The 22,579-nt window shown below is 54.7% G+C and overlaps 1 protein-coding gene across 1 annotated transcript; it reads left to right on the top strand.

Annotated features, from left to right (window-relative positions):
* Positions 1-810: 810 nt before the first annotated feature.
* PXDC1 (PX domain containing 1) lies at positions 811-22,143 on the top strand. Its single transcript, XM_081087593.1, has 5 exons — positions 811-1,336; positions 12,176-12,267; positions 12,985-13,102; positions 19,507-19,618; positions 20,939-22,143. Exons 1-5 carry the CDS (start codon positions 1,081-1,083, stop codon positions 21,054-21,056), a joined length of 696 nt encoding a protein of 231 aa, XP_080943719.1. The 5' UTR covers positions 811-1,080; the 3' UTR covers positions 21,057-22,143.
* Positions 22,144-22,579: the final 436 nt, after the last annotated feature.

Genomic DNA, 22,579 nt, shown 5'->3' with positions numbered 1-22,579 from the left:
AGTCCCCGCTGCTGTGAACCCGTTTTCTCCCCATGTGGGGGCTTCCCCAGTTAGACTCCCCAAGTCCCTCGGTCCACAAAAGGCCACGGGACGTCTTCCCACCAGTGTGTCGCCGGTCTCAGCAGGGGGGTCCGCCTCCCCCTTTAGAGGGCGACTCCTCGGCTACGGACCCAGGTCTAGGAGACGCCCCTTCCCTGCTGGGGCCTGCCCTCTCCTCTGTCTTTCCGGCCGCGTCCGGTCTGTCTGCAGCCAGCGTCCCGGCCTGTGGCACGACTGGAATGCACCGGGGACGCGGGGCGGGGGAGGACGCGGGGCGGACGCGGGGCGGGAGCGCCGGCTCCCTGGGTGGCGGTGCGGAGACCGGGAAGAGGCAAACAGTCCCAACGCCCCGCGAGTCGGATCCCGGGTTCGGAGTGTGCCCCGCAGCCTCCCTCCGCGCTCGGCCCAGCTCCCCCCAACCCCCACGCCCCCGGCGCGCAGCGACACCAAGGATCCCGAAGAGGAAAGAGGAAAAAGTCTCCAGAACCCGAGCGTGGGCCTGCTACGCCCTCCCTTGCAGCTTCCAGCCGTCACCAGGGCGCGGGGGAAGGAAGCCGGGAGGGCGGTCAGGCGGGGAGGGGGCGAGGGGGCGGGGCCGAGCGCTGGATTCGCCCCAATTCGGCCCGCGGGGTCCTCGCGGCCCCGGCAGCGCGCGCTCGGGGTGGGCGGCGCCGGGCGTGGGCGGCGGGCCGCTCCCCCCCACCCCCCGCGCGTCCTCTCCCCGGAGGCGGAGGAAAGCGGACCGGCCGCAGCCCCGACGTCGCCGCCCGCGGTGGGAAGTGCCTTAAAAGCCGCTGCTCGGCCCCCGCCCGGTTCTCGCCGGGCTGTCTCGGGAGGGTTCGCGGAGGCCGGGGACTGGCCGCCGACCGACTTCCGACGGATCCCGGTCCCGCGGAGCCCCCAGAGCGGCCGACCTCGGCTTCGGAAAGACCCGGACGGACCCCGGGCGGCTCCAGGCACACCCGGCTGGCCCGGACGCGCCCCCTGCCGGCGGGCAGCGGGCCGAGGGCGCCGGCGGCGGGGGCATGCGTGGCCCGCGGCATGGCCTCGGCGGTGTTTGAGGGCACCTCGCTCGTGAACATGTTCGTGCGCGGCTGCTGGGTGAACGGCATCCGCAGGCTCATCGTCAGCCGGCGCGGGGACGAGGAGGAGTTCTTCGAGATCCGCACCGAGTGGTCGGACCGCAGCGTGCTCTACCTGCACCGCAGCTTCGCCGACCTGGGCCGGCTGTGGAAGCGCCTGCGGGACGCGTTCCCCGAGGACCGGCCGGAGCTGGCACGCGCGCCGCTGCGCCAAGGTGCGGGGGCGCGGGCTGCGGGCGGCGCCGCGGGTGGGGTTCAGTGGGCAGCGAGGCTGGGAGGTCGTTTTAAAGTGCACGGAAGGGAGCGGGGAAGTTACTTCAACTGAGATTGCGGCTTCCCCCCGCCCCGGCACGGACAGGGGACACTTGGACCCTCCGCCCCCAGGCGAGGGGCGCCCAGAGTGGCCGTGGTAAGGGGACAGGGAGTCGCTCGTGGAGCCCCGCAGCCTTCCCGGCCTGAATACCAGAACAGGCGCCCTGACCGTCACAGCGGGCCGGTCACTGAGCAGTACCAGCGCGGCGGCCGGTGTCGGGGTGTCTCGGCGGCAGCCCCGACGAGTGGTCGCCTCCGTCCCCACTCTCGGGAAGGCCAGCTGCGTCCCCGCCCGCCCAGGGGCGGCAGTAGGGTGCTAGAGGGACTCATGGGAAGAGCTGACAGTGTCCAGTTGGGGGTTGCGTCCCGTCTGGCACCCCTCAGACTCCTCCCCCGGGAGGGGCCGCGCCTCTTCGCTGACAGAGGAGCCGGGGTGCGTGTTGCCACGCAGCCCTCTGTCACCGCTGGGGAGGGGCAGCCCCACGGGCAGCTGCAGAGGAAAGCTCGGGCCCCCACCCCAGGGGTGAGTCCACATTTGCTTTTGATTAACTGTGGCGGCCTCCTCCCTCGCCTTGTGACCGGTCCTGGCTCCTGGGACTGGAGTTTTCAGAGATCTGCTGTGGCTTCGCATTTCCTACTGCCTGGCTGTCGACCTTCCCACTGGCTGCCCTTTGGAGGCCAGGCAGGGAGGAGGTGGGAAGGAGGAGGAAGGGCCAGAGAAGCTAAAATTGAGATGGGAAGGATTGCAGAGGAGGAGAAGGGGCCAGGACAGTCTGCAGGGCTCTGAGCAGCCCCGCTTCCCTTATATCCGCGCCCCCATGACTACCTGCAGTGAGGTGACACCCAGAAGCCTTCCTTTCTGCACTCCTCTAAGCAGAGACTGGGCGGCACTTTGGGGGCAGTTACGGAAGCTGAGGGTGGCGGGGACAAGTCTCCTTAGCTGCTGTCTACCTGAGGTCTTAGGATAACCTTTCCTTACACCCCTGGCAATCCCCCCTCCCACCCCAGAGTGTGACGTATATCTCATGAGCTCAGTTCCCATGACACAGCCTCTGGCAGACGCGTCATTTTGGAAAGGCTCCGCAAGCCGGTGAGTCTGGAGGCCCTGAGCGAGACAGCTTGCCTTGCAGGCCTCTCTTTGCTCCCCGATTCCCACATTTATAGCCATTCTGGAGCTAGTTTAGGATTATTTTAAGCATGCAAACAGTTTTCCTTGGGTTTGCTATTTGGGTGTGTGTTATTATATTTTTAAATTCAAATGAATGCCCAAATCAGGAAAGCTTAGTTTAGTGTTCTCCTTTCTGGAACAAGGTGGACCATGAATGAACTGGGGCCCCGCCCCGTAGGGCCTTCAGAGCGCCTGCCTTCCCCTCTGCCCTCCAGGTCTCACTCGGCCGGGTGGCCCAGCTCAGCCGTGACTCTGGGCACCCTGTTCGGTTCCTCCTCTGTAACATAGTACCTGTCGCTCACTTTTTGTATGTGAGGATTAAAATGCAGAGTGGAGTGTCTAGCAGTAGGAAGCCCGGCATTAATGCTAGTTCCCCTCAGCACCCACTGCTTCTGGTGAGACTTTGTAGATGGTGGTAGGGAGGAGAGCGTGGCATTGGCTGCCCTGGGACATGGTAGTGAAAAGTCTTACCTGGAGCAAAAGGGAGGTGAGCGTGAGGCCTTGGCCCGCCCCGCACATGCCCTGGCTCTGTGCTTTCTGTGTGCATTTGAGTTGTGCGGGGCCAGTTTAGGTTCCTGAGGTGTAGACACACAGTGAGTACCTCTGAAGAGTGGGCCACTTACAAGTGAAGAAAGGTTTAGGATTATGGGGAGAAAAGTAGACTTGAAAAGGACATGATAGGCCGTGGCTGGTGTGCTCAGTGGTTAGAGCGTCAGCTCATGCACCAAAGGGTCATGGGTTTGATTCCCAGTCAGGGGCACATACCTGGGTTGCAGCTTTGATTCCCGATCCGGTCAGGGCATGTGCAGGAGGCATCCAGTAGATGTGTCTCTCTCACATCAATGTTTCTCTCTCCTCCTTCTACTTTCTAAAAATTAATGGAAAAAATAACCTTGGATGAGGATTAACGAAAAAGAAAAGAAAGGATATGATAGGTACTTCCAATTATCTGAAGGGGGAGAAAATTCAAATGCGGTATTAGCCATGGTGGTGGTCATGGTGGTAGGGGCAGTGGAGGTGTTGAGGATGAGGACCAGTGGCTGGGTGAAAGGACTCTATAACAGCCCACGGTGGAACTGTTGGAACCTTTGGCTGGATTCCTGGCTCGGCAACCCGTGGGACAGAGGAGTGATGGCCTTAATTCTCCATCTAGTCCTTGATTCTCTGAAGGGAGGCAAGCTGGTCCCTCCCCCAGCACCACCTGAGTTTTGTACAATCCGAAGGGAAGTCCTTTTCCTTTTCAGAACTGTTTAAGTCCAGGGAAATAATTTTCTTAGTAAAATACGTTCCAGTAATGTAAAAGAAAAGTCCACCTCATTTCCATGTGCCAGGTATCATCCTAGGTGCTAGGGACATGGTAGTGAACAAAAAAGACCAAAAAAAAAAAAAAAAAGAAAAAGAAAAATCCCTGCCCTCATGATTCTTGTATTCTGGTTGGGAGAAACCTAGTAATAAACAAGATAAGTAAAAAATATGTTAGTGATAAATGTTCAGAAGATAAAAAATAAGTAAGCAAGGAAAAGAGCTATTGCTTATGGGGGCAGGGAAGGTAGGATGGTCCCAAGGTCTGAAAGGAAGTGACCTTTGAGTGAAGATCTGAAGGAAGGGAGGGAGCCAGGCCACGTCATTACCTGGGGAAGAAAGAGGAACAAGTGCAAAGGTCCTGAGGCCTGCACGTGCCTGGTGACTTTGAGTAGTGAGAGGCCATTGTGGCTGGAGTGGAGAGGGTAGTTGGAGATGATTGGGGAGGTAGGGAGTGGGCAGATCGCACTCAGATTTGGGTTCTTACTCTGAGATGGAGAGCTTTGAGCAAGTGACTTGATCGAACACACGCTCCAGCTGCTGTGCTGAAATGACTCGGGAAGGAAGGGAGGCTGCTCGAGCTGCTGGGACATTGTGGCGGGTGCAGCAGAGCAGATGTGAGACATGACCACGCACTGATATGTCTGGAACGGAAGAGCACAGCGTTGACTGAGAGACCAAATGTGGGTGTGAAGGAGCGTCAGGCTCACAGCCAAGCTTTCAGCCTGAGAAACGGAATTGCCACTCACTGAGATGGGAAGCCTGCAGGAGCTGGGGTAGGGCTCCAGCTTTGAGTGTATTTCAGCATGTTTTCCAGATAAGCCCCCTCATTGGGAGCCTGAGGGGCACAGATGCACATATCTGTTCACCTTATCACTGAAGATATTAACCTACCTACAACCTCATGGACTGTCTGTGCTTAGATTTGAGGTCTGAGGGATGGGAGTTACGGTATCTAGGGTATTACCAGGATACACCTACCAGCCTCACACACCCTGATAGCTTAAGGGAAATGTGTCCTCTGCTCCCGGGCCCTGAGCCTGTCCTGTGGGCAGAGAGGGAAGAAGCTCCGTGCTGCCCCGGACCAGCTGGGAGAACGCCACCTGCTGGATGGGACGGACTGCAGAGTCTCTGAGTTTACATTCTAAGAAGCTGAAGAAAGTGCCAGCCACCTGGGCCCTGGGCAGCAGAGCAGCCGCACAAAGGCCTTCTTTGCCCTGCCAGATGTGTGCTCAGTGAGCCTGCCCCTCGCCTGTGTCTCAGCTCCCACCCCCATGCATAGCCTCACCTCAGGGTGCCCTGCCCCTCCTAATGGGCAGTTTTCACTTCTGGGGGTTCGGGGTGTCCTTTCAGGTTCACAGGCCAATTTTGAGTTTCTTCCATATATAGTGCTCCTGGGCTGGGTGCTTCCCAGGACCCCGGCAGCATGGCCGCATGCTCTGCCACCGTCCCGGCTGGGACTGTGCACCTCCATGTCGCCTGCTCTTCCTCTTCCCTCCTTCTGCTTTACCTATCTTTCCCAAGTCCACACCCTGCTACTGCCCAGCGTGCCGGCGCTCCTGGTGTCCGGTCCGGTCTCTGCAGGTGGCCACGTGGCTGAGTTTGGTTCATGGTCCTGTGACCTCATCCCAGGAGAGCTCACTGTGCTGTGGGCACAGGTGGCCCGAGCTAACTCTCAGCTAGGGAAGGAGCTGACATGGTGCTTCCCACCAAATTTCAGAGGAGAAACTCAGTTCCGCTTCTCAGATCAGAACTCTCTGTGGCGTCCTGGCTGCCCTCAGGGACATGAATCCCCTTCCCTTCTTAAAACAAGGCTAGGCTTCACCTTTCTCTGCTGTCTCTTTTAATCAACCCTTTTCTGAAAGGTGAAGGATACGCCTGCATTGTGGACAGTGGCAATCCGGGAAGATTCAGAGTGCCAGGCAGAGCTAATAAGCAGTGGGCACTGGGTCAGCTTGCCTCTTCTGGCTGAAGCCCAGCTTGGAGTTGCATCATGCTCATGGGATTCAGGAGTCAGAGAGGCTGAGGCTGAGTGGTGAGTTATGACCCCGACGTGCATTTGGCCCCCGTGGCACAGTCCTCCGGGCGGGTGTCCTGTGGGAGCTCTGGGCTCTGGGCAGTAAATGGGACAGTATGTTGTTATCGGTGGTTGGCATTGCCCGCTCACTGAAATACAGTTTTTATTGGTATTTTTGTTCACTTTTACTTTCTTGGGTGACAGTCAGCATCCACCGGTCACCCCCAGTTGTCACCACTAAAAAGATGGTCCCCTTGTCCCAGAACCTAGAAGCCCCAGAGCCCCGTAGTCGGAAACCTCTCCTTGGTGGGAAGGCCAGGGAGCCTGAGGGTTAGGGTCTGCTCTCCGTTCCGTCTGGGCCTGCTGTGGCCTCCCTGCGATGACATGATGGCAGCCCAGGTGTTCCCTTGGAGCTCACTCACATGCTGAGATGCCGCTCTCCAAGCACACACCTCCAGTCCATCTTCCTCTGACCCCGCACCCTAGACGGAGTCACAGCTGTGGACACAACCAATTAGCTCCTTTGATAACTTACCCTGCAAGTTTTACTTAATTTTTGTCTAAGAACAAAACACTTTAACCATCCTTTGCTGATAGGTGCCTTGTAACCAGTGGGGAAACACTGGGCACCAGCTGGGCAGAGCGGGGAGCAGGAGTGGATGTGTACTTACAGCTCTCACAGGGCATCTGCAGTGCCCGGTCCCTGTCCGGCCCCCCCGCGAGGAAGCGGAGGCCCTGACGGCTGGAGCACAGGTCGCATTGGGGGGCGCAGGGGAGTGGGGCAAAGCACTGGCTTTGGAACCAGACGGGGAGGACTCCAATCCTGGCTCTGTCTCGCCGGAGACTTCAGGCGAGTGGCTCAGTTCCTAGAGGCCCGGGTAGCGATGGCGGTAGCGCGGCAGGGCTGTCGCAAGCGTGAAGCAGCCATCTCCACGGTCCCAGCACCACGCTGGGCACCTGAGAATGGTTGGCTTTGGACTCAGGACCACGTGACCCTGGAGCTTTGGCTCTTTCCTTTGCAACTATTTTTATAATCACCTTTCCCAAAGGTGGACGGTAGTTCCGAACTGTGGACAGTCATGATAAGGGAAGTCATCCAGATTCCGAGAGCCAGAGGGTGGCCCCTGCTCCTGAGAGCGCCCTGTCCAGGGGGCAGTCTCATGAGGGGCAGATGACTGTGGATACCTGGGGCTGGTGTGTGTGCTACCATAAGAAATAGAGTTACCAGGTGGGCAGAGTTCCTGAGGCCAGAGCCCGCAAGGGGGGCCACGACTGCCCTCTGCTCCCATGGCAAACTCCTTCATGTGGCGTGTGAGGCCCTGCCTGTCTCAGCCTTCCCTACCCCTGCCCCAGCCACACTCCAGATCCCACTCCCTGATCTCCTCCTCCCTCCCTCGCCCCTTCCTCAGGCCTCCTAGTCTGAGAGGGTGGGCCCCTGGCTGTGAGTCTTCCTAGCCTCCCAGGTGACGCCCCACTCCCTGTGTCCAGTGTGCATCTCACTTCCATCCTCCCGGCAGCATGAAAGCCCTGCGGAGGCAAGGGTCCTGCTAGCTGTTGTCCAGGCACCTCCGCACCTGGGGGGCTGCCTGGCTGGAGCAGGAGGGCAGGCAGCACTGTGGGATGAGCAGATGAGGGGTGCTTCCTGTTGTGAGAGCTGAGAGTGGGGCGGTGTTCCCTCAGCACCTTTGATGTTTTAAGGCAGACTGGCTAAGTGAATGGCTTCTGAAACACGTTTGGGAAGGGAATTGTGCTTTCAGTGGGAGAGCAATGAAGAGGCCTAGAAAAGGAGGGGTTCAGGGAAGGACACAGAAAAGATCGGTACTTTTTAAAAATATATTTTATTGATTTTTTACAGAGAGGAAGGGAGAAAGATAGAGAGTTAGAAACATCGATGAGAGAGAAACATCGATCAGCTGCCTCCTACACGCCCCCCCCCTCCCCCGCACTGGGGATGTGCCCGCAACCAAGGTACATGTCCCTGACCAGAACCGAACCTGGGACCCTTCAGTCCGCAGGCCGACGCTCTATCCACTGAGCCAAACCGGTTAGGGCAAGTTCGGTACTTCTAAGGGAAACACTTACTTTCTCATATGACAAAACCACATTCACTCAAGGGAGCATCTGCCAGTTGTAGGAAGACACAGAGGAGGGAAGAGCATCTCCTCTCAGCCCTTCTTGGGTCCTTAGAAAGAGTAACTTTGTCGCTGCCTCTTCTGCCTCCTCCTCTACACCATTGAGCAAGGGAAGCCGGCAGGGAGGGTGAGCCAGCCCCCCCCCCCCCCCCCCCCCCGGCCGTGTGCAGCAGGTGTCAGCGAGGGCAGACAGTCCTCTCGTAAACGCTGCATGACACCTCGCAGAAGGGAGCACAGGACACTGAGATGGCGTAGAGGGGAGCGCCGCGGGTCCCGGGGAGAAAGGCCCTCATTGGGATGTGTACGTGTGCAAATATAGCCACGTGGCTACGTTCCCCAGCTCATTTCTTAGCCTCCATTTCTTGAATGATGGCTACCTATTTAGAAAACAGGTACTTTGGAAGTAAGCCTATAAGATTTTCCAAAAAATTTAAAATGTTTTGTTTCCAAAATGTGTATTAGGCTCAACCTTTAAAGAACATGTGTCTCCTAAGCATGCATGATGGCCCTGCATTCCTGGTGTCATCCACATGGTCTGCCCTCTGTGCGGGGTGTTGATGGACACGTTTGCGCATGGAGAAGGAACTCTGGAGATGTAATTTATTATTTGACTTGGCTGAAAGGTCACGTTACCGAAAATCTTCCTGGGGCTCTATTGTGGAGTCTCCTTTGAGACTTGTGCCCTTTGGGTAATGGACACTCCTTCCTGTGCTTCAGAAAGATGGTCTTCCTTCCGAACTGACCGAGAAGACGCCTGTCTTTATTTCCAGAATTTTAGCAGCAGAAGGCTCAGGTTAGGTTCGGTCTCCCAAGTCTGTCCGTGGAGGAAGCCTGCGACTGTCAGAGGTGTTCCGCACAAAGCCTCCACTTCCTGAAGAAAACGGGACTTTGGACCCAGGCTTCTGAGATTAGGAATCTGGGTTGTTTGTGTTTGCGGTCACTGGTGGGTCATTGTGCTGATGTCAGCGTGTTCAGTCTGGGTTTCGAGAATAAATCAGGTGTTTGCATGAAGAAGCTGATCCTGAAACCGACAGAAACAAACTGTGTTCTCAGTTTCCAAGGCTAAACTAGTTCACAAGCAAAAGGCACCCTGGCTGCTGTAGGCTGACTTTAACCCTCAAATGTATGTAGAATTGGCACACTGAAATGGATATATAATTGTGCTATCAATTTTTTTTTTAGTTTCAAATTTTTAATTGATTGGGGCTAAATCTGGATAAAATTTTCACATCACAAATTATGAAGAGTGAAATCTTAACAGTTGAGGTTATATTAGTGTTTATGTTTTTATCAGAAATTAGAAAAACTCCCAGGTGCTGTGAAATCTAAGTCAGTCAGTTTCCTGATTGAAGTATCTGAATATGACTGGTAGTGGATGATCCCTTCCTGTCCTCACTGGACTGAATTCCATGGCTTCCAGAGTACGGTCACCCCCTGCTGGCCAGTCCTGGAACCACAGTCTCATAACCAAGAGGTGTGGGGAGACCACAGGTGGAGGAGCAGGTACAGTGCAGAGTGGTGAATTCTGCAGATGTCACGAGAGAATTCTCTGGGAGCCCAGGTCGCCCAGCCTCTGATGTGGCGAAGGCTGTGCAGAACAGAGGGCATGTGCCTCCTCTTGAGGGCTGGATGAGATTTTCTCCTACACGAACCTGGAGTTGGGGGAAGGTCAGCAGGAAGGTTGTCCCAGCAACAGGCAGCACTGCGTGAGGGTGGGCAGGTCAGCAGGCAGCGCTGCGTGAGGGTGGGGCTGTGTTTGGATGGTGTGGACCTGTTCCTTGGGGTTGGTGTGTGGGTGGGGGACTCACAGGGCACAGGGCCACTAAGATGGGCTGGGTCAGGCCGAGGAGGGTCTGTGCGCTGGGTTAAGATGCTGAGACTGTCTCCAGAGACCTGACCGCGTGCTTCTCTCTTTCCTCTGGAAAATGGGTCACCATGAAGACAGGGTTCCAGGTAAATACAGTTCAGGTTGAATTTCAGATAGATCATGAACAGTTTTTAGTAGAAGTCTTTCCATACTAGTGCATTATTCATTGTTTATCAAATTTAAATAGGCATCCTGTGTTTTATTTGCTACATCTGGCCACCTTAAAAGATCATCATAGAGCAGAATGTATTCATCTGATGAAGTCTTACCCTTGGAGGTTATTTACCCAACCATAGGTTGAATATTAATTAAAGCAAAGATGTAACCAAAATTATGGTGTTAAAGCAAAGATACAAGAATTGTAAACTTCTGTACTGACTTAGGGTTAAGTTATGCTCTTAACTTGTACAGCGGGTGTGAAATGCTGTATGCTCTCCCCCTGCAGGAGGCTGGTCTTCCTGCAGATGCCCACAGTACCGTGTCCGAGCCCCGGCTGATAACGCGAGTAGTCCAGCTGTAGTAGAAGCTGAAGTACAGTAACGGTTTTGCTCATCTTGGAGTAATGGAGCACCTTGTGGGCATGATTGACATACTTGTCTCTTTAAAAAAACTTTCAGAGGATTTTGCTTGGTCCCTTTCTCTCCTGAGACTTCCCTGTAGCAAGCAGAAGATGAAAGCATTTTGGTGCAAGGCGTGTGCATGTGTGTGTTTGAAATTCTATTCCTGGGAATTCAGGGCCTGGAGAACAAGCATCCTGAGAGTCTGTCTCTGGTATTTTCTCCCTTCTGGTCCCTGCTTCCTGCAATGTGTGCCGGGTGATGTGCTGGGGCTGACAGCCTGGGGAAGAGCGGAGATGGTGGCCCAGTCCTTGTTGCTGGGGATGGCTGGGGTGCTGTGGCGGATGTGCCAGGCCGTGTGCATAGGAGCCTGGGGCTTCCCAGCCATCCAGCCATGACCCACTGGCCTGCCTCTGGGACTCCTGCTCCCTGGAAAGCTGACCTCTGGCTGCCTGGGCCTGTGAGGCTGGGCAGGGTGGGCTGGACCAAGCAGGGACGCCTACACCCAAGGGGCAGGGGCTTCAGGAAGTTGAGAGGGTGATTCCTGGCCTCGATTTGAGCTGTGGAGCATCCTTCTGCTGTCACCAGGCTTTCAGAGTTGCCCTTGCCCATGTCTGGGGTGCTCCTGGTTTTCCAGGGACTCTATGTTGTAGGCCTCTTCCTTTCAATCATGTAGTGTAAGAAGTTAATTTTATCACTTATATAGACTCAGTCAATGATTTTCCTAAAAATAACAAGCACCCATTCTCCTGTAAAACAAAATGAAACCAGAACTTCTAAAGAACTTAGACTTGTTACTGATAACAGCTCTGGGATTTCAGCCATGTGTTTTGGTGAGAGCTCACAGGGCAGTCATCTTAGGTCACAGGACATGTGGGAAGAGGCATATTTCCTTGGGAACCGAGTATCCCCCATCTTCAGGAAGCCGATGTATAGAAACTGTAATGGGCGGGTTTGTGTTCCTCACTGTTCATGGGGACACAGAAATGTACCCCGAGTCTCCATGCTGTAACCTATAGCATTTACAAAGCAATAGACTGCACTTCCTCACAGCGGCTCCGTATTTCTGGTAACTAACAAGGTCAGACGCTGGTTCCTGGAAAGTGCTGTGAGTCATGCCACGTTGGTTTTCTCTGAGTAGAAATCTGATTTTTTCCTTCCGACGCCAGCATTTAAATGACTTATCTAACCATGGGCGCCATCCAGATGGGCCCTGCGGTCAGGTCAGCAGCGCAGAGCGAGTCCGCCTTGCGCTGCGTTGTGGGAGTGGGTGTGTCCAGGGCACCTCCCCTGGTGCAGCCACCATGGGCGGCGGTGAGTGGGCCCCGCCGAGCTCCGGTGGAGCCCAGGGTGTTTTTGGAGCCATCCCTGCTGCCCCCTCAGAGGCCACTTGGAGGGTCTGTCTGTGCTTATGCCTGCCTACCCCCCTCACTCGCTGTCCCTGGCTGCCAGGCGATAGTGTCACCCCAAATACACCCAGATCATTCACTGGGTCTTTGAAACTTCACATGAGGTGTGGAACAGGGCTTCAGAGGAGGGCTGTACGTACATGAACGAGGCTGAGTAGATGCACCCACCCTCATGCAGGGTGACGCAGGGGTGGCATCCTCATCGTGGGAGGCCTGTTGTCTGTATTTGATGTGGGAGCACATTCCCTGGTCTGTTTTTCTGACTGTAGGCATATCTGTTTCCACTGTAGGACTGGTAGCCATAAAGGACGCCCATGACATAGAGACCAGGCTCAATGAGGTGGAGAAGTTGCTGAAGACCATCATAAGCATGCCATGTAAGGTGAGTGGGTCGGGTCCGGCTGGGCGGGATGGTGGCACATCCCACCAGCATCCACATAGCTGGCCTGCTGGCTCCCTTGGCCACCTGCCCCTCCCTGGAAGTGTCAGGCCATAGGGAGGCCAGTGGGTAGACCTGGGAAAGAAAGACTTTGATGAACTCCAGTGGCTCTCTTGTTTCCTCCCTGGGCAGGAGGGAGCGAGGGGCCAAAGAGGCGTTGAGTAGGAAGGGAAGGGGCCCTCCGCTACAGTGGTCCTTGCTTTCCTGCTTCCATGCAGAAGCCCCTGGTCTGGCTGAGGGTGTCTGAGAAGAGGCGTGAGGAGCCCGAGGGGGTGTTGGCCTCAGCAGCGGCAGGTGGATAAGCAGCTTGCAGGCCTGGGTGCTGTGGTGATGAGGAACCGGCTGAGTCAGGCTACCACCTTACTCCTGCAGGCTGTTGCCTGCCTCCTCTGTGGGCGCTCATAGTTTACTGTGAAGTGAAGGGAGCTGTGGGGAAATGCTGGCCATGCAGCACTGAGAAAAGCTAGCCAGCTTCTGTCACCCAGTCCTGCCTGTCCCAGGGGCCCTGTGTTTAGCCACGTGTCCATAAGTAAACGAGGTCAGCGATTTCAGCCTCTTCCGCATGGTCGGTCCTGCGGGCTGTCTGAACAGCTCTGGGTAGCACTAGATGGGGCCACCTTGTAGAGGATTAATTTTAGTAATTAACCCATTTCTCCCCAGTATTCTAGGTCAGAAGTCGTACTCACCTTCTTTGAAAGATCTCCTCTGGATCAGGTGCTAAAAAATGACAGTATACATAAAATTCAACCCAGCTTTCAAAGTCCAGTGAAAATTTCAGGTAAGAGCTACAGGGAAGGCCTGGGGGAAATGCCCCGGGGGTTTCTAGGAGCTTTTCAGTGCGGTGCCTGCGTGGCTGCACCCCCCCGCACCCCCCTCGGGCTCCAGAAAGACAGCTCAACAGATGGTGAGCACCTTGGGTGAGAGGCTGCTACCAGATCCCTATGAACAGTGTGTTTTCTGACCCAGAGTTCACACTCCCCCTCCGTCCTAAGGGAGTTACTTGGCATATTAATTGGAGCTTAAGAAGCAGTATAATGATGAAAACATCAATGAGGCATTTCTGAAGCAAACTTCTGGAGCCAATAGTCTAGCCTGCTGAAAAAGATAGTGCACAGAATGTGGCATTGAATTGTTCTTAGTCTAGGGCAGCCGTGGCCAAAGGGGAACACACCATGTAGGTATTGTCAGCATTGATAAATTAACTAAAACATTAACGAAAGGGGCAAGGTCGGCCGCAGTAAGTAATTGTGCATTGAGCAGAGCGCTGGCCAGCTCACCTGTGGAGTCACATGAAAGGAAGGGGGCCCTGGACTTCACCCTTCGTGGTGGCTTTCTTAGCTCTGGTTGCCCCTGTCGTAAGAACACTGTTGCTTTCTGCAGTGCTGTCTGTGAAGGCCGCTGAGAGTTGCAGGCAGGCACCGGGCTTCCCCAGGCAACAGGCAGTCCACTTGTTTTGGCCTAAGAAGTAGCGTTTGCGTGGAGTCCTGCAGGGTCTGCCAGGTGGGAAGGGAGGGAAGGCAGCGGGCTGCAGGCTACCCGTGAGGGCCTGCAGAGCATCCTGGTCTGTAGGAGGCAGAGGAGGGATTCTGGAGGAGGAAGGAAGGAAGAGGAGGAATGGAGGAGCAGCCTCTAGAGGAAGTAGATGAGGGGGGAGAAGAGCCCAGAGCCAGCTCCTAAGAAGAAATTGGTGGTCATGGTGAAGGGGAGACCGAGGAAGCCAACCCGGAGGATGTCATTGGTGGAAAAGTGTCCTTGTTGAGTTCTGTGCCACAGCGGGGACCAGAGTCCTCATTGTGTGTTGGTGAGGTGGGCAGGGTGGGTGAGGTCTGGGAACCTGGGATGGAGAAGGTACTTCCAGGTCTGACTGTGTGAAGATGAGTGGGAAGCCTGGGTTTGTCTGTCTGCTGCTTTTGATGTCTGTACAGCTTCCTGTGTATTCCTGGCAAGAGAGCAGGGGTCAGAGCCCTCCTCCTTCGTGGTAGAGTGAAGGTGGCTGTCGTTTATTCTGGTGGGTGTCTGTGGGCTCCAGGCCCGGAGGCTCGGAGAGCTCCGGGACCAGATGGCCAGTCCTGCTGGTGGCATGCTGCCCGCTGGAGCGGGGCAAGCTCTGTCCTCAGTACGCGGCGGAAGGGTCCCAGCACTGGTGTCCCTGCTCTGCCTCAGTTCTTTCGTGTTGAGCAAGTGGGAGAGCAAAGAGCAGCACAGTCCTTTCAGGGCCGGTGTTGGTACAAGAGCTGGTGTGCTTCGGGTTGGCCCCACGTGGAGAAGGACCGACTCGGGCTGTGTGGCGCTGCCTCTGAGTACCTCCCAGAGTGCGACCGCATGGAACCTCCCAGCCCTCTTGGTGGCCTGTCTTGTCGGTGACAGTGACGGGTAAATGCAAGGCCACGTCTGCCCTAAGGAGCTGCGAGGACTGAGATGGAGGGATGGCGGTAGAGTCCCATGCTGATGTTTAAGTATGTTCTCCCTGCTTTTCCAAGAGGACTGAGAACAGAGGTTTTGGCTTGCCCTGTATGTGAGCCTCAGTGAGGCCTTGCGTGGGTGACCAGGGACACGGTGTCCAGGTCTAGGGAGGCAGGGTGCTGACCTCCTCCTGCCAGCCGGGAGCCCAGGTGGGGGGGTATGCTCTGCCCTGGGGACATAGCGGTCACTACCCCCTAGTGTTGGCTCTGCACAAAACACTTCATAATAAACGGGGCTGCCAAAAAATGGAGTTTGTAAATATCTACTGTGCGTCGGTCCCCGAAATCCTCCAGCTAGGCGCCTGTGCAAGGAACCCGTGCGCGAAGTGGCAGGCTTGGGGAGCACCAATCGAACCTTTCCAGAGCTGAGTCTCTGACAAGAAGGGGTGTCCTCCTCTTCTGCCCTCATCAATGGAGCCTGAAGTCTGGGAGTCTCCCTTTGAAGCTTCCCAGCATAGACTAGCGTGTAGGTGTGCCGGCCTGGGGGTGTTCCACGGAGGTGGGGTGCACGCTCATTGCTCACTGCTCGAGGAGATAAATATACGAAGACAAGGCACTGTGGTAAATTCGGAGACACTTTTCAGTCAGACTGGGGTTTGTGGTGGCACCGACATCCCTTTGCAGAACGAGTGCACACGTTTGCCAGTGGTGCCTTTCAGTCTCCGACCCCTATTCTGGGGTTGCTGCATTCGGGGTTCCCCAGGCCTGAACATCCACAAGTGTCTCTATCAGCCTCACCCTGTCCCTGGCTTATAGCCTGGATGCTGACTGGTCATCCCACAACTCTGGCTCCCTGAACTCAGTAATTTCTCAGAACCCGGCATCCACAATAAAACCCAAGCCCCCCAGTCATTCTAGGCATGGCAGAGTCTGGCTGGCTCCAGCTTTCTGATTTTGTCACCACAGCACCCTCTGCTGCAGACCCTCCTGGCTGGGCTTTGCTCGTGCTGTGTCTGCCCCTCCACGTCCACTCCTGTCCTGCTAAACTCCATTCATTCGGCAAAATGCCCTCACTTGCTGCGACTCACCCAGCCCCTCCTCCTCCTCTCCCCGGAGATTTCCTAGTGCCTTCTCATGCTATTGACATGGCATTTAGGGAGGAGGTGCCATGGGAATGGGCACTGGCCTCCCTGGCTGTGAGAGGCTGCTCTTCTCACTGGCGACTTAGGTGCATCAGGCCTCTGCAGGCACAGCCTGCTCTCTAATATTCAAACTGTGCAGTGGCCACGGGCCCCACTAGGTGGCGCCAGGCCCTGGTGGTGCGAGAACCGAGCCAAGTCCTGGGCCCACAACAAGGGCAATGGATTCTCTGGTGATGCTTTGGGTCAGTACAACCTCAAACAGTCCTCAACCCATGTTAATTTAACTACTATCAAACATAAGAAAAATAGAATATATGAATTAATGAACTGAAGGACTGATAGCATATGGAGCGCTGGAAACCATGGCTGCAGTTAAAAAAAGAAAAATCGTTACCACAGTAGTAATTACTGCAGAAAAGATTCATTAATAGCTGCTAAGATTAGTGGCAAAAGTTTCAGGAGAAGTAGGATTTGCAGAATCTGGATGCATCTCCCTAACGGTATTTCTTAACCACAAGGGAAATATAGTAACCTTTGGGGAAACTGGCAGAAGCCTCCTTACCCAGGTGATCCAGGCCCACATCCCAGGAGTGAGGCCAGTGACATCACACACCCAGGGCTCCTGCTAGAGCGAACCACTGTGGTCAGAGCTCACGGAAGCATCAGACACTTCGAGGGACGTCGGTAAAATAACTCACCAGTCTCTTCAAAAGTGTCCTGGTCACCAGAGATGAGAATTTATGGAGGAACTGCCAGCGGTCATAGGAGACGAGGACACAGCCGCTTAATGCAGCAAGGAGTCCTGCATTGGGTCTGAAACCACAAAAGGCTGGTCAAACTCAAGGGAGGGAGATGTTCCGTGAACAGACCTGTGCCACGGTAATTCCCTGCGGTTGGTAATCCTACCACAGTTACCTGAAAGGTCAATGTTAGCAGAAGCTGGTGAGGGATATGTGAGAACTCTGTACTGGTTTCACCACTTGTTTATAAGTCTAAAATTAGCTCAAAAATGTTAACAAAAATAAGAAATGGCAAAGCAGGACTTTACTTAATGTGAAAACATGTAGCTTGAGAATGCACCATTTCATAGAATCAGTCATGGATGTGATTGATTAAATTGGCCAGTGATTTTTTTTACTATAGGTATTAAGCTGGCATCTAAGAAATTAAAATGCTGTAATTTTTATGAAGCCACAACACTGCTTTTGTTTCTTTTTATTTGCATGACACAGCAGATATGAAGACATCAGCAGCCACAGTAATAACTACCATTCCGCAAGCACCAGGTGCTTATTCGGTCTTTACAAATGCCACCTCGTTTAATCTGTACTTGTGCCCTTTGGGGTGGATACTGTTGTTCCCATTTTACAGAAGAAGAAACTGACTGAGCAAGAAGTAACCTGCTCCCCAGGCAAAAGTAACAGAACTGGAGTTTCCTCAAGGGCCCAGGCGGCCTTGAGAATAATTAAACCACATTCCTATGCACAAAGGCTGAGCACAGGCAGCTAAGGAATAGTTTTCTACATGTCTATTTGGAGGGGGCTGGTCAAGATTCCATTTTTTAGAGCTTCAAGTTTCACATTTAAGAAAAATTAGGAACCCCTAGCCTGTTTGGCTCAGTGGATAGAGCGTCGACCTGCTGACAAAAGGGTCCTGGGTTCGATTCCAGTCAAGGGCATGTACCACAGTTGCAGGCTCCTCCCCAGCCTGGGCCTTGGTTGGGACTCGTAGGAGGCAACCCAATGTGTTTTTCTCACATGGATGTTTCTCTCTGTCTCGCCCTCTCTCTTCCACTCTCCCTAAAAAATCAATGGAAAAATATCCTCGGGTGAGGATTAACAACAACAACAAAACACAACAACAAGAAAGATTAGGAAGTTCCTCTACAAGGTATCTCTTCAGAACGTTCAGAAATGTTTGAGGCACTGACATTTGTTTTCACTTGTAAGGTTCCCCCCAACCCCCTTGGTTGGGGTGGGGTGCAGAAAGGTGCTGGGGCCATCTGCTGACTGTGCTGACGTCACTCTGAGGTCTTCTGTGCTTCCTGGGAGAGACAGATTTGGGACAAACTTAATGAAAGCAGCTAAAGAAAGTGTTTGTTTTGTATTGTTTTCATTCGGGCTCCCATATGTTTGAAATTGAGAGGGGAGGGAATCTTAGTCTTTCTGGTTAAGAGTTAGTCACCTTCAGAGTCACTCAGGCTCCGGTAAACATCTTCTTGCACCTTCTCACACCTCCGAAGGGAATTGACCCTGGAGGTTCCCCGCGCCCATGTCTGTTGGTCTTTGCTCCTTCTCAGGACTTGCAGGCCTTCTCGCTGGTTCTCATGCAGGGAAGGTGGCAGCTCTGCTGGGTCCCACCTAACGTCACTGGGACTGGGACTGGCTGAGCTGGTGTTGAGAAAACCTGTGAAGTGTGAGCTGTCACCTCTCCAGAAAGCCATGTGGAAATTTTAGTAACTAGTTACTTGGAAAATCTAAACAATGAGTTGTCATTTTAATCCTGTAGGGATGAGGAGGAAACCTTATATTTTTCTTTCTTCATTTTTGTGTAGTTTCCCTAAGTCTCTTCATGTGGAGAGAAATTTAACAAACTGAAAACCAAATACCTAGAAAGATTAAAAATAAGCATCCACTTATAAAAAGCAAATCTATGTGTGGGAATAAAACAATCTAAGTTAAGGTCAGATGTCAGAAAAAATAAATCTCCCAAACAACAATGCGCCAGGTGCCCAGTGAGCCGGGTGCCCTCGCTGCCAGGGGAGGAGGGCCATTTGGAGCTGCGTGTCTGTGTGTGAGGCCCTGACTGGGAAGATGGTAATCCTTTGGAAAACCCTTTGAATTTGAGAATGCACCAGGAACTTTCCAGTTGAGGGTACTGAGTCCCCAGATCATAGAACCCCTGGCTGGTCTGAGCCCCAGTGGTGCGGTAACAGCTACCACACCCTCAGGCACCGCCATTCCACCACTTCCAGCGCCTGACAGACCAAGACCTGTGCCCTCAGAAAGCTAACACCACAGAGCCAACAAGACATATGAAGACTTTTTCTTTGTGGGCCTTTTTACATTATCAAAGTTTGTGCTTGTTAGTAAAAAGTCAATTTACATGGCAGAATGAGAGAAAGTGAAAAGTGAAGTTGCCCATTTGGTTTAAGACACACTCTGATCTCATTTGATCCATGTGGCAGCCCCCGGGGGTGGGGGTGGGGGGCCCGAAGGTGCTGTCCTGCCTGGCAGATGGGAGCTTAGAGCCCTGCAGAGCCGTGCAGTGTGCCGCGGACGAGACCAGGACTCAAACCAGACTGACAGATGTGGGCTCAATGCTCCTTCTGCCCCAGCTTCAAACGCATGCGGAGGGTGTCTGGGAGAGAGCTCAGACATTCCTGGGGGAGAGAGGCGCCTTCCGCTTGCACAGGCCGGCAGGTATGGCTCCTGTGAAGGCTGTGCCAGCCCCTAAATCGTGTGCAGGACTCCAGGGTTGGCTCCAGCTGCACCTGTGGGTGCAGAGTGTTCCCTTAAAGTGTGGGGGGGACAGGGCAGCAGGTGGAGGGGGCAGTCTGCAGATTGGTGTAAGCCCCAAACTTTAAAACTTCAAAATCCGACCTGACCTGAATATTTACCTGTTGCTTTCATTTTCAGAGATCATGAGGTCCAACGGATTTTGTTTAGCAAATACGGAAACTATCGTTATCGACCACAGTATACCCAACGGGAAAGAGCAGCACCTGGGTGTGGATCCGGCAGAGCATTTGTGAGTACGCTGGTCTGCGTGTCGTTTTACAGATGGATCCTGGAGCGGGTGGCTAGGGCGGACTGGGTTCACCCCCTGGGGAGCTCTGTAGGCAGGAACTACCCGTGGCCACAAACACCAAGCCATCCTGCCTGTATTTGGACACTTATTTAGAGAGTTTGCCTTTTCTAGAGGACATAAGACCGTGGTCATAAACCTGTGGGGACACAGTTCCTTCGCCCTAGTGGCTGGCTAAGTGGCCAAGCTTCAGGGTCTGGTCTGTGCTGGGCCCTGAGGGGGCACAGGGACCACAGCCTCCTTGGTGCCAGGCCTGGTCTCCTGGGATGGGGAGAAGTGGCACCTGCACTCGGCCTCACGTCGCAGGGCTAGACATTCTCCAGACGCCCGGGTGCCGGGGCCTGGCCCGGGGGACTTGCTCTGAGGAGGGGAGGATGAGTAACTAGTGAAGGTGGGACAGCCAGAAACACCACTTCTCCGTTCTTCCTCTCTTTTAGCAGAACTTTGGCCATGAGTGCCCTGGGGAAGCTGGCACTGGGTCCCCTTGAGGCACAGCCGCCTTCTCCTCGGGAATTATCAGACAGCAGCTTCAGGGAGTCATAGCGTGGCTTCTGTGGACTGTCAACACAACAAGGGTTGTGTGGGTGTCAGGAAGTGATTTAGCCTCTCCTGGCACCTCTGAATCTTTAAAGTGGGACCACTGTGTCCTCCAGCGTCCACTGTGCAGACCTCAGGTCCCAAGGGTGGCACACCTGGCTCAGGAGCCCAGAGGCAGCGCTGGGTGTGCAGTCTCCCTGTGGGCAGGAGAAGCACACCCATGGGCAGAGGGGCTGCTCAGCATGCCAGGCCCCGGCCCATCCACTCCACGGAAAACAAACACGGACTAGGACAGATTCATGCTGAGACACCCAGGCGAGGACTGCAGGACACAGAGTGACCCCAGGAGTGACAGCCCCGGGTCGGGGCAGCCCTGTCAGCCCCAGGGAACGGGCTTTCTTAGTGTCTCAGATGTCGCTCAAGTAGGTGGCACAAGAACCCTTCACTGTGGTGTCATGAAATGCTGGCGAGGCCGAGGGGTCCCTCCTGTAAAATGCTGCTGTCCCTTTGCACACCCTGCCCTGCCACACGCGCACGGTACCTGCTGTGTGTGTATGGAGGGCGCGTTAGTTCATGCCGTGATGCGGGGCTGGCATAGTGGAAAGCCCTCCACGGTTTGACATCGGTCCTAAGTGCCCTCCTGCAGTGACCTGCTGTGCCCTCTCCGTCTGGGTGGCGCTGGGGGTGAGCCAGCCGCAGCCCTCACCTTTGTCCTTCCTGTTTCAGGTTTGAGAACGGCAGTGAGTTCCCCTCCGAGCCGGAGGACGGCGATGACCCGGCAGCTTATGACACCAACCTGTCCTATTACCACCTGGTCCCCTTTGAGACGGACATTTTGGACTGAGTCTTCATGGGCCCTCCTCAGCCCTCAGCTGCTGGTTCTGCTGCTGTTCACTGGGCCCTGTCCCACCAGGCCCCCGTGCCTGCACTGACTGAGCACGGCTCTGCTGCCAGGCCCCGCACCGAGGCCTGGTGTTCTGTGGTGAGTGGAGTAGTGGGGGTTTCTGGGGTTAGCACCGACCCCACGATCTCCAACAGCCAGGAGTCAGGCCCGGGAGTCCGCGACGCCTGCTGCTGAGGAAGGCCCTCTCCCACTGCACACCCCCGGCCTGTTTCTGCATTCCTAGGACTCGCTCGCTCCCTGTGTGGAGGAGCCACAAGTGCCTGCAAGACATCACGATGCCAGGGGGCCACCCGGGCCTTGCTGGGTGCCTCCCCGCCTGTGACTGCTTCCTGGGAGGAGCCTCCTCCTGGTGCAGGGGCCCAGGGCCAGGCGCCCCTCCCTCCTGCCATCCCCAGCACGACAAGCACACAGAACCACCCACGTGAAATCCTGTTGCGTCCCAAGTTCTGGGCGACACAGGCAGGGCATATTAAATAACCAGCCTTTTCCTGAGAAGCTGGATGTGTGGCTTCCATTGTTTTTCACCTTTTGTCTGGAACCTGAGGGCTGGCTTTGTGCCAGCCACAGTGGGTGTTTACCGAAGGGAACTGTGGATGGGGACAGGAACGGGGACCATTGATCACGGGGTGCTTATGAGTTGGGGCTGAGTTAGTGATGCTGCTCATCAGGAAGAGAACCCTGCCTGGCCTCCAGCATCTCTTCAGGGGCCCAGTGCTGTGGCCACCTGGGCCCCGAGGTTTGTCTCTGGTTACCAGCTCTCCACTATGGAACTGCCATAGTAACGTGAGGGGAGAGAGTGAGAGGAAAGCCACGCACTCGGTTTGCCCGTTTCCCTCTGCCCTCAGGGAGGGTCTGGGGTCTGCGTGCTTATCTCCTTTATTTCTTCAGTGTCTACTAAGGACCAACATCTGCTAATGTAAATAATAATAAATTATTGAAAATCCTAATTATTTTACACAGTCTGTTTTTAAATCTATTTTAATGAAATAAAATATATTACTCTCCTTTTCTGGATGTCGTGTTTGCGTATAAAGGTGTGCCTCCTCTTATTCCCTCCGGGGAGGGGTGGAAGCCAAACCCTGCCCTCAGGCTGGTCCGGAGCCCTGCCCCTCGTCGTTGAGCAAGGTGTTTGGTTAGTTGTGTAGAGTTTTCCTCTTCGTGTTCCTCGTTGGAACATGTTCTGTGGCCCAGCTGCACACGCGGGATCCCCCTTCTGCCTTCCAGCTGTGCTCAGTTTACTGCACCCTTCTTTCAGGGGGCTGTTAGGTGGTGGATGGGGGTTGACCAGTTGCCTTTCTTCTCTTGAGGGTAAAATTCACTTCTGTCCAAGGATAGGGCTGGTTGCTTAGCAGTTAAGGTTAGAATCTATCACCAAAGAAGTGAAAACATATGCCCACACCAAGACTCAAAAAAACAATTTGCTCATGTATCATCCAGTGGATATTCCTGGAATGCCTGTGTGC

This window comes from Myotis nattereri, assembly GCF_964212035.1.
Source record: "Myotis nattereri genome assembly, chromosome: 3".
In the NCBI taxonomy this organism is placed as follows: domain Eukaryota; kingdom Metazoa; phylum Chordata; class Mammalia; order Chiroptera; family Vespertilionidae; genus Myotis; species Myotis nattereri.
The sequence above is the reverse complement of the archived record's forward strand: the minus strand, read 5'-3'. Positions and strand labels throughout refer to the sequence as shown.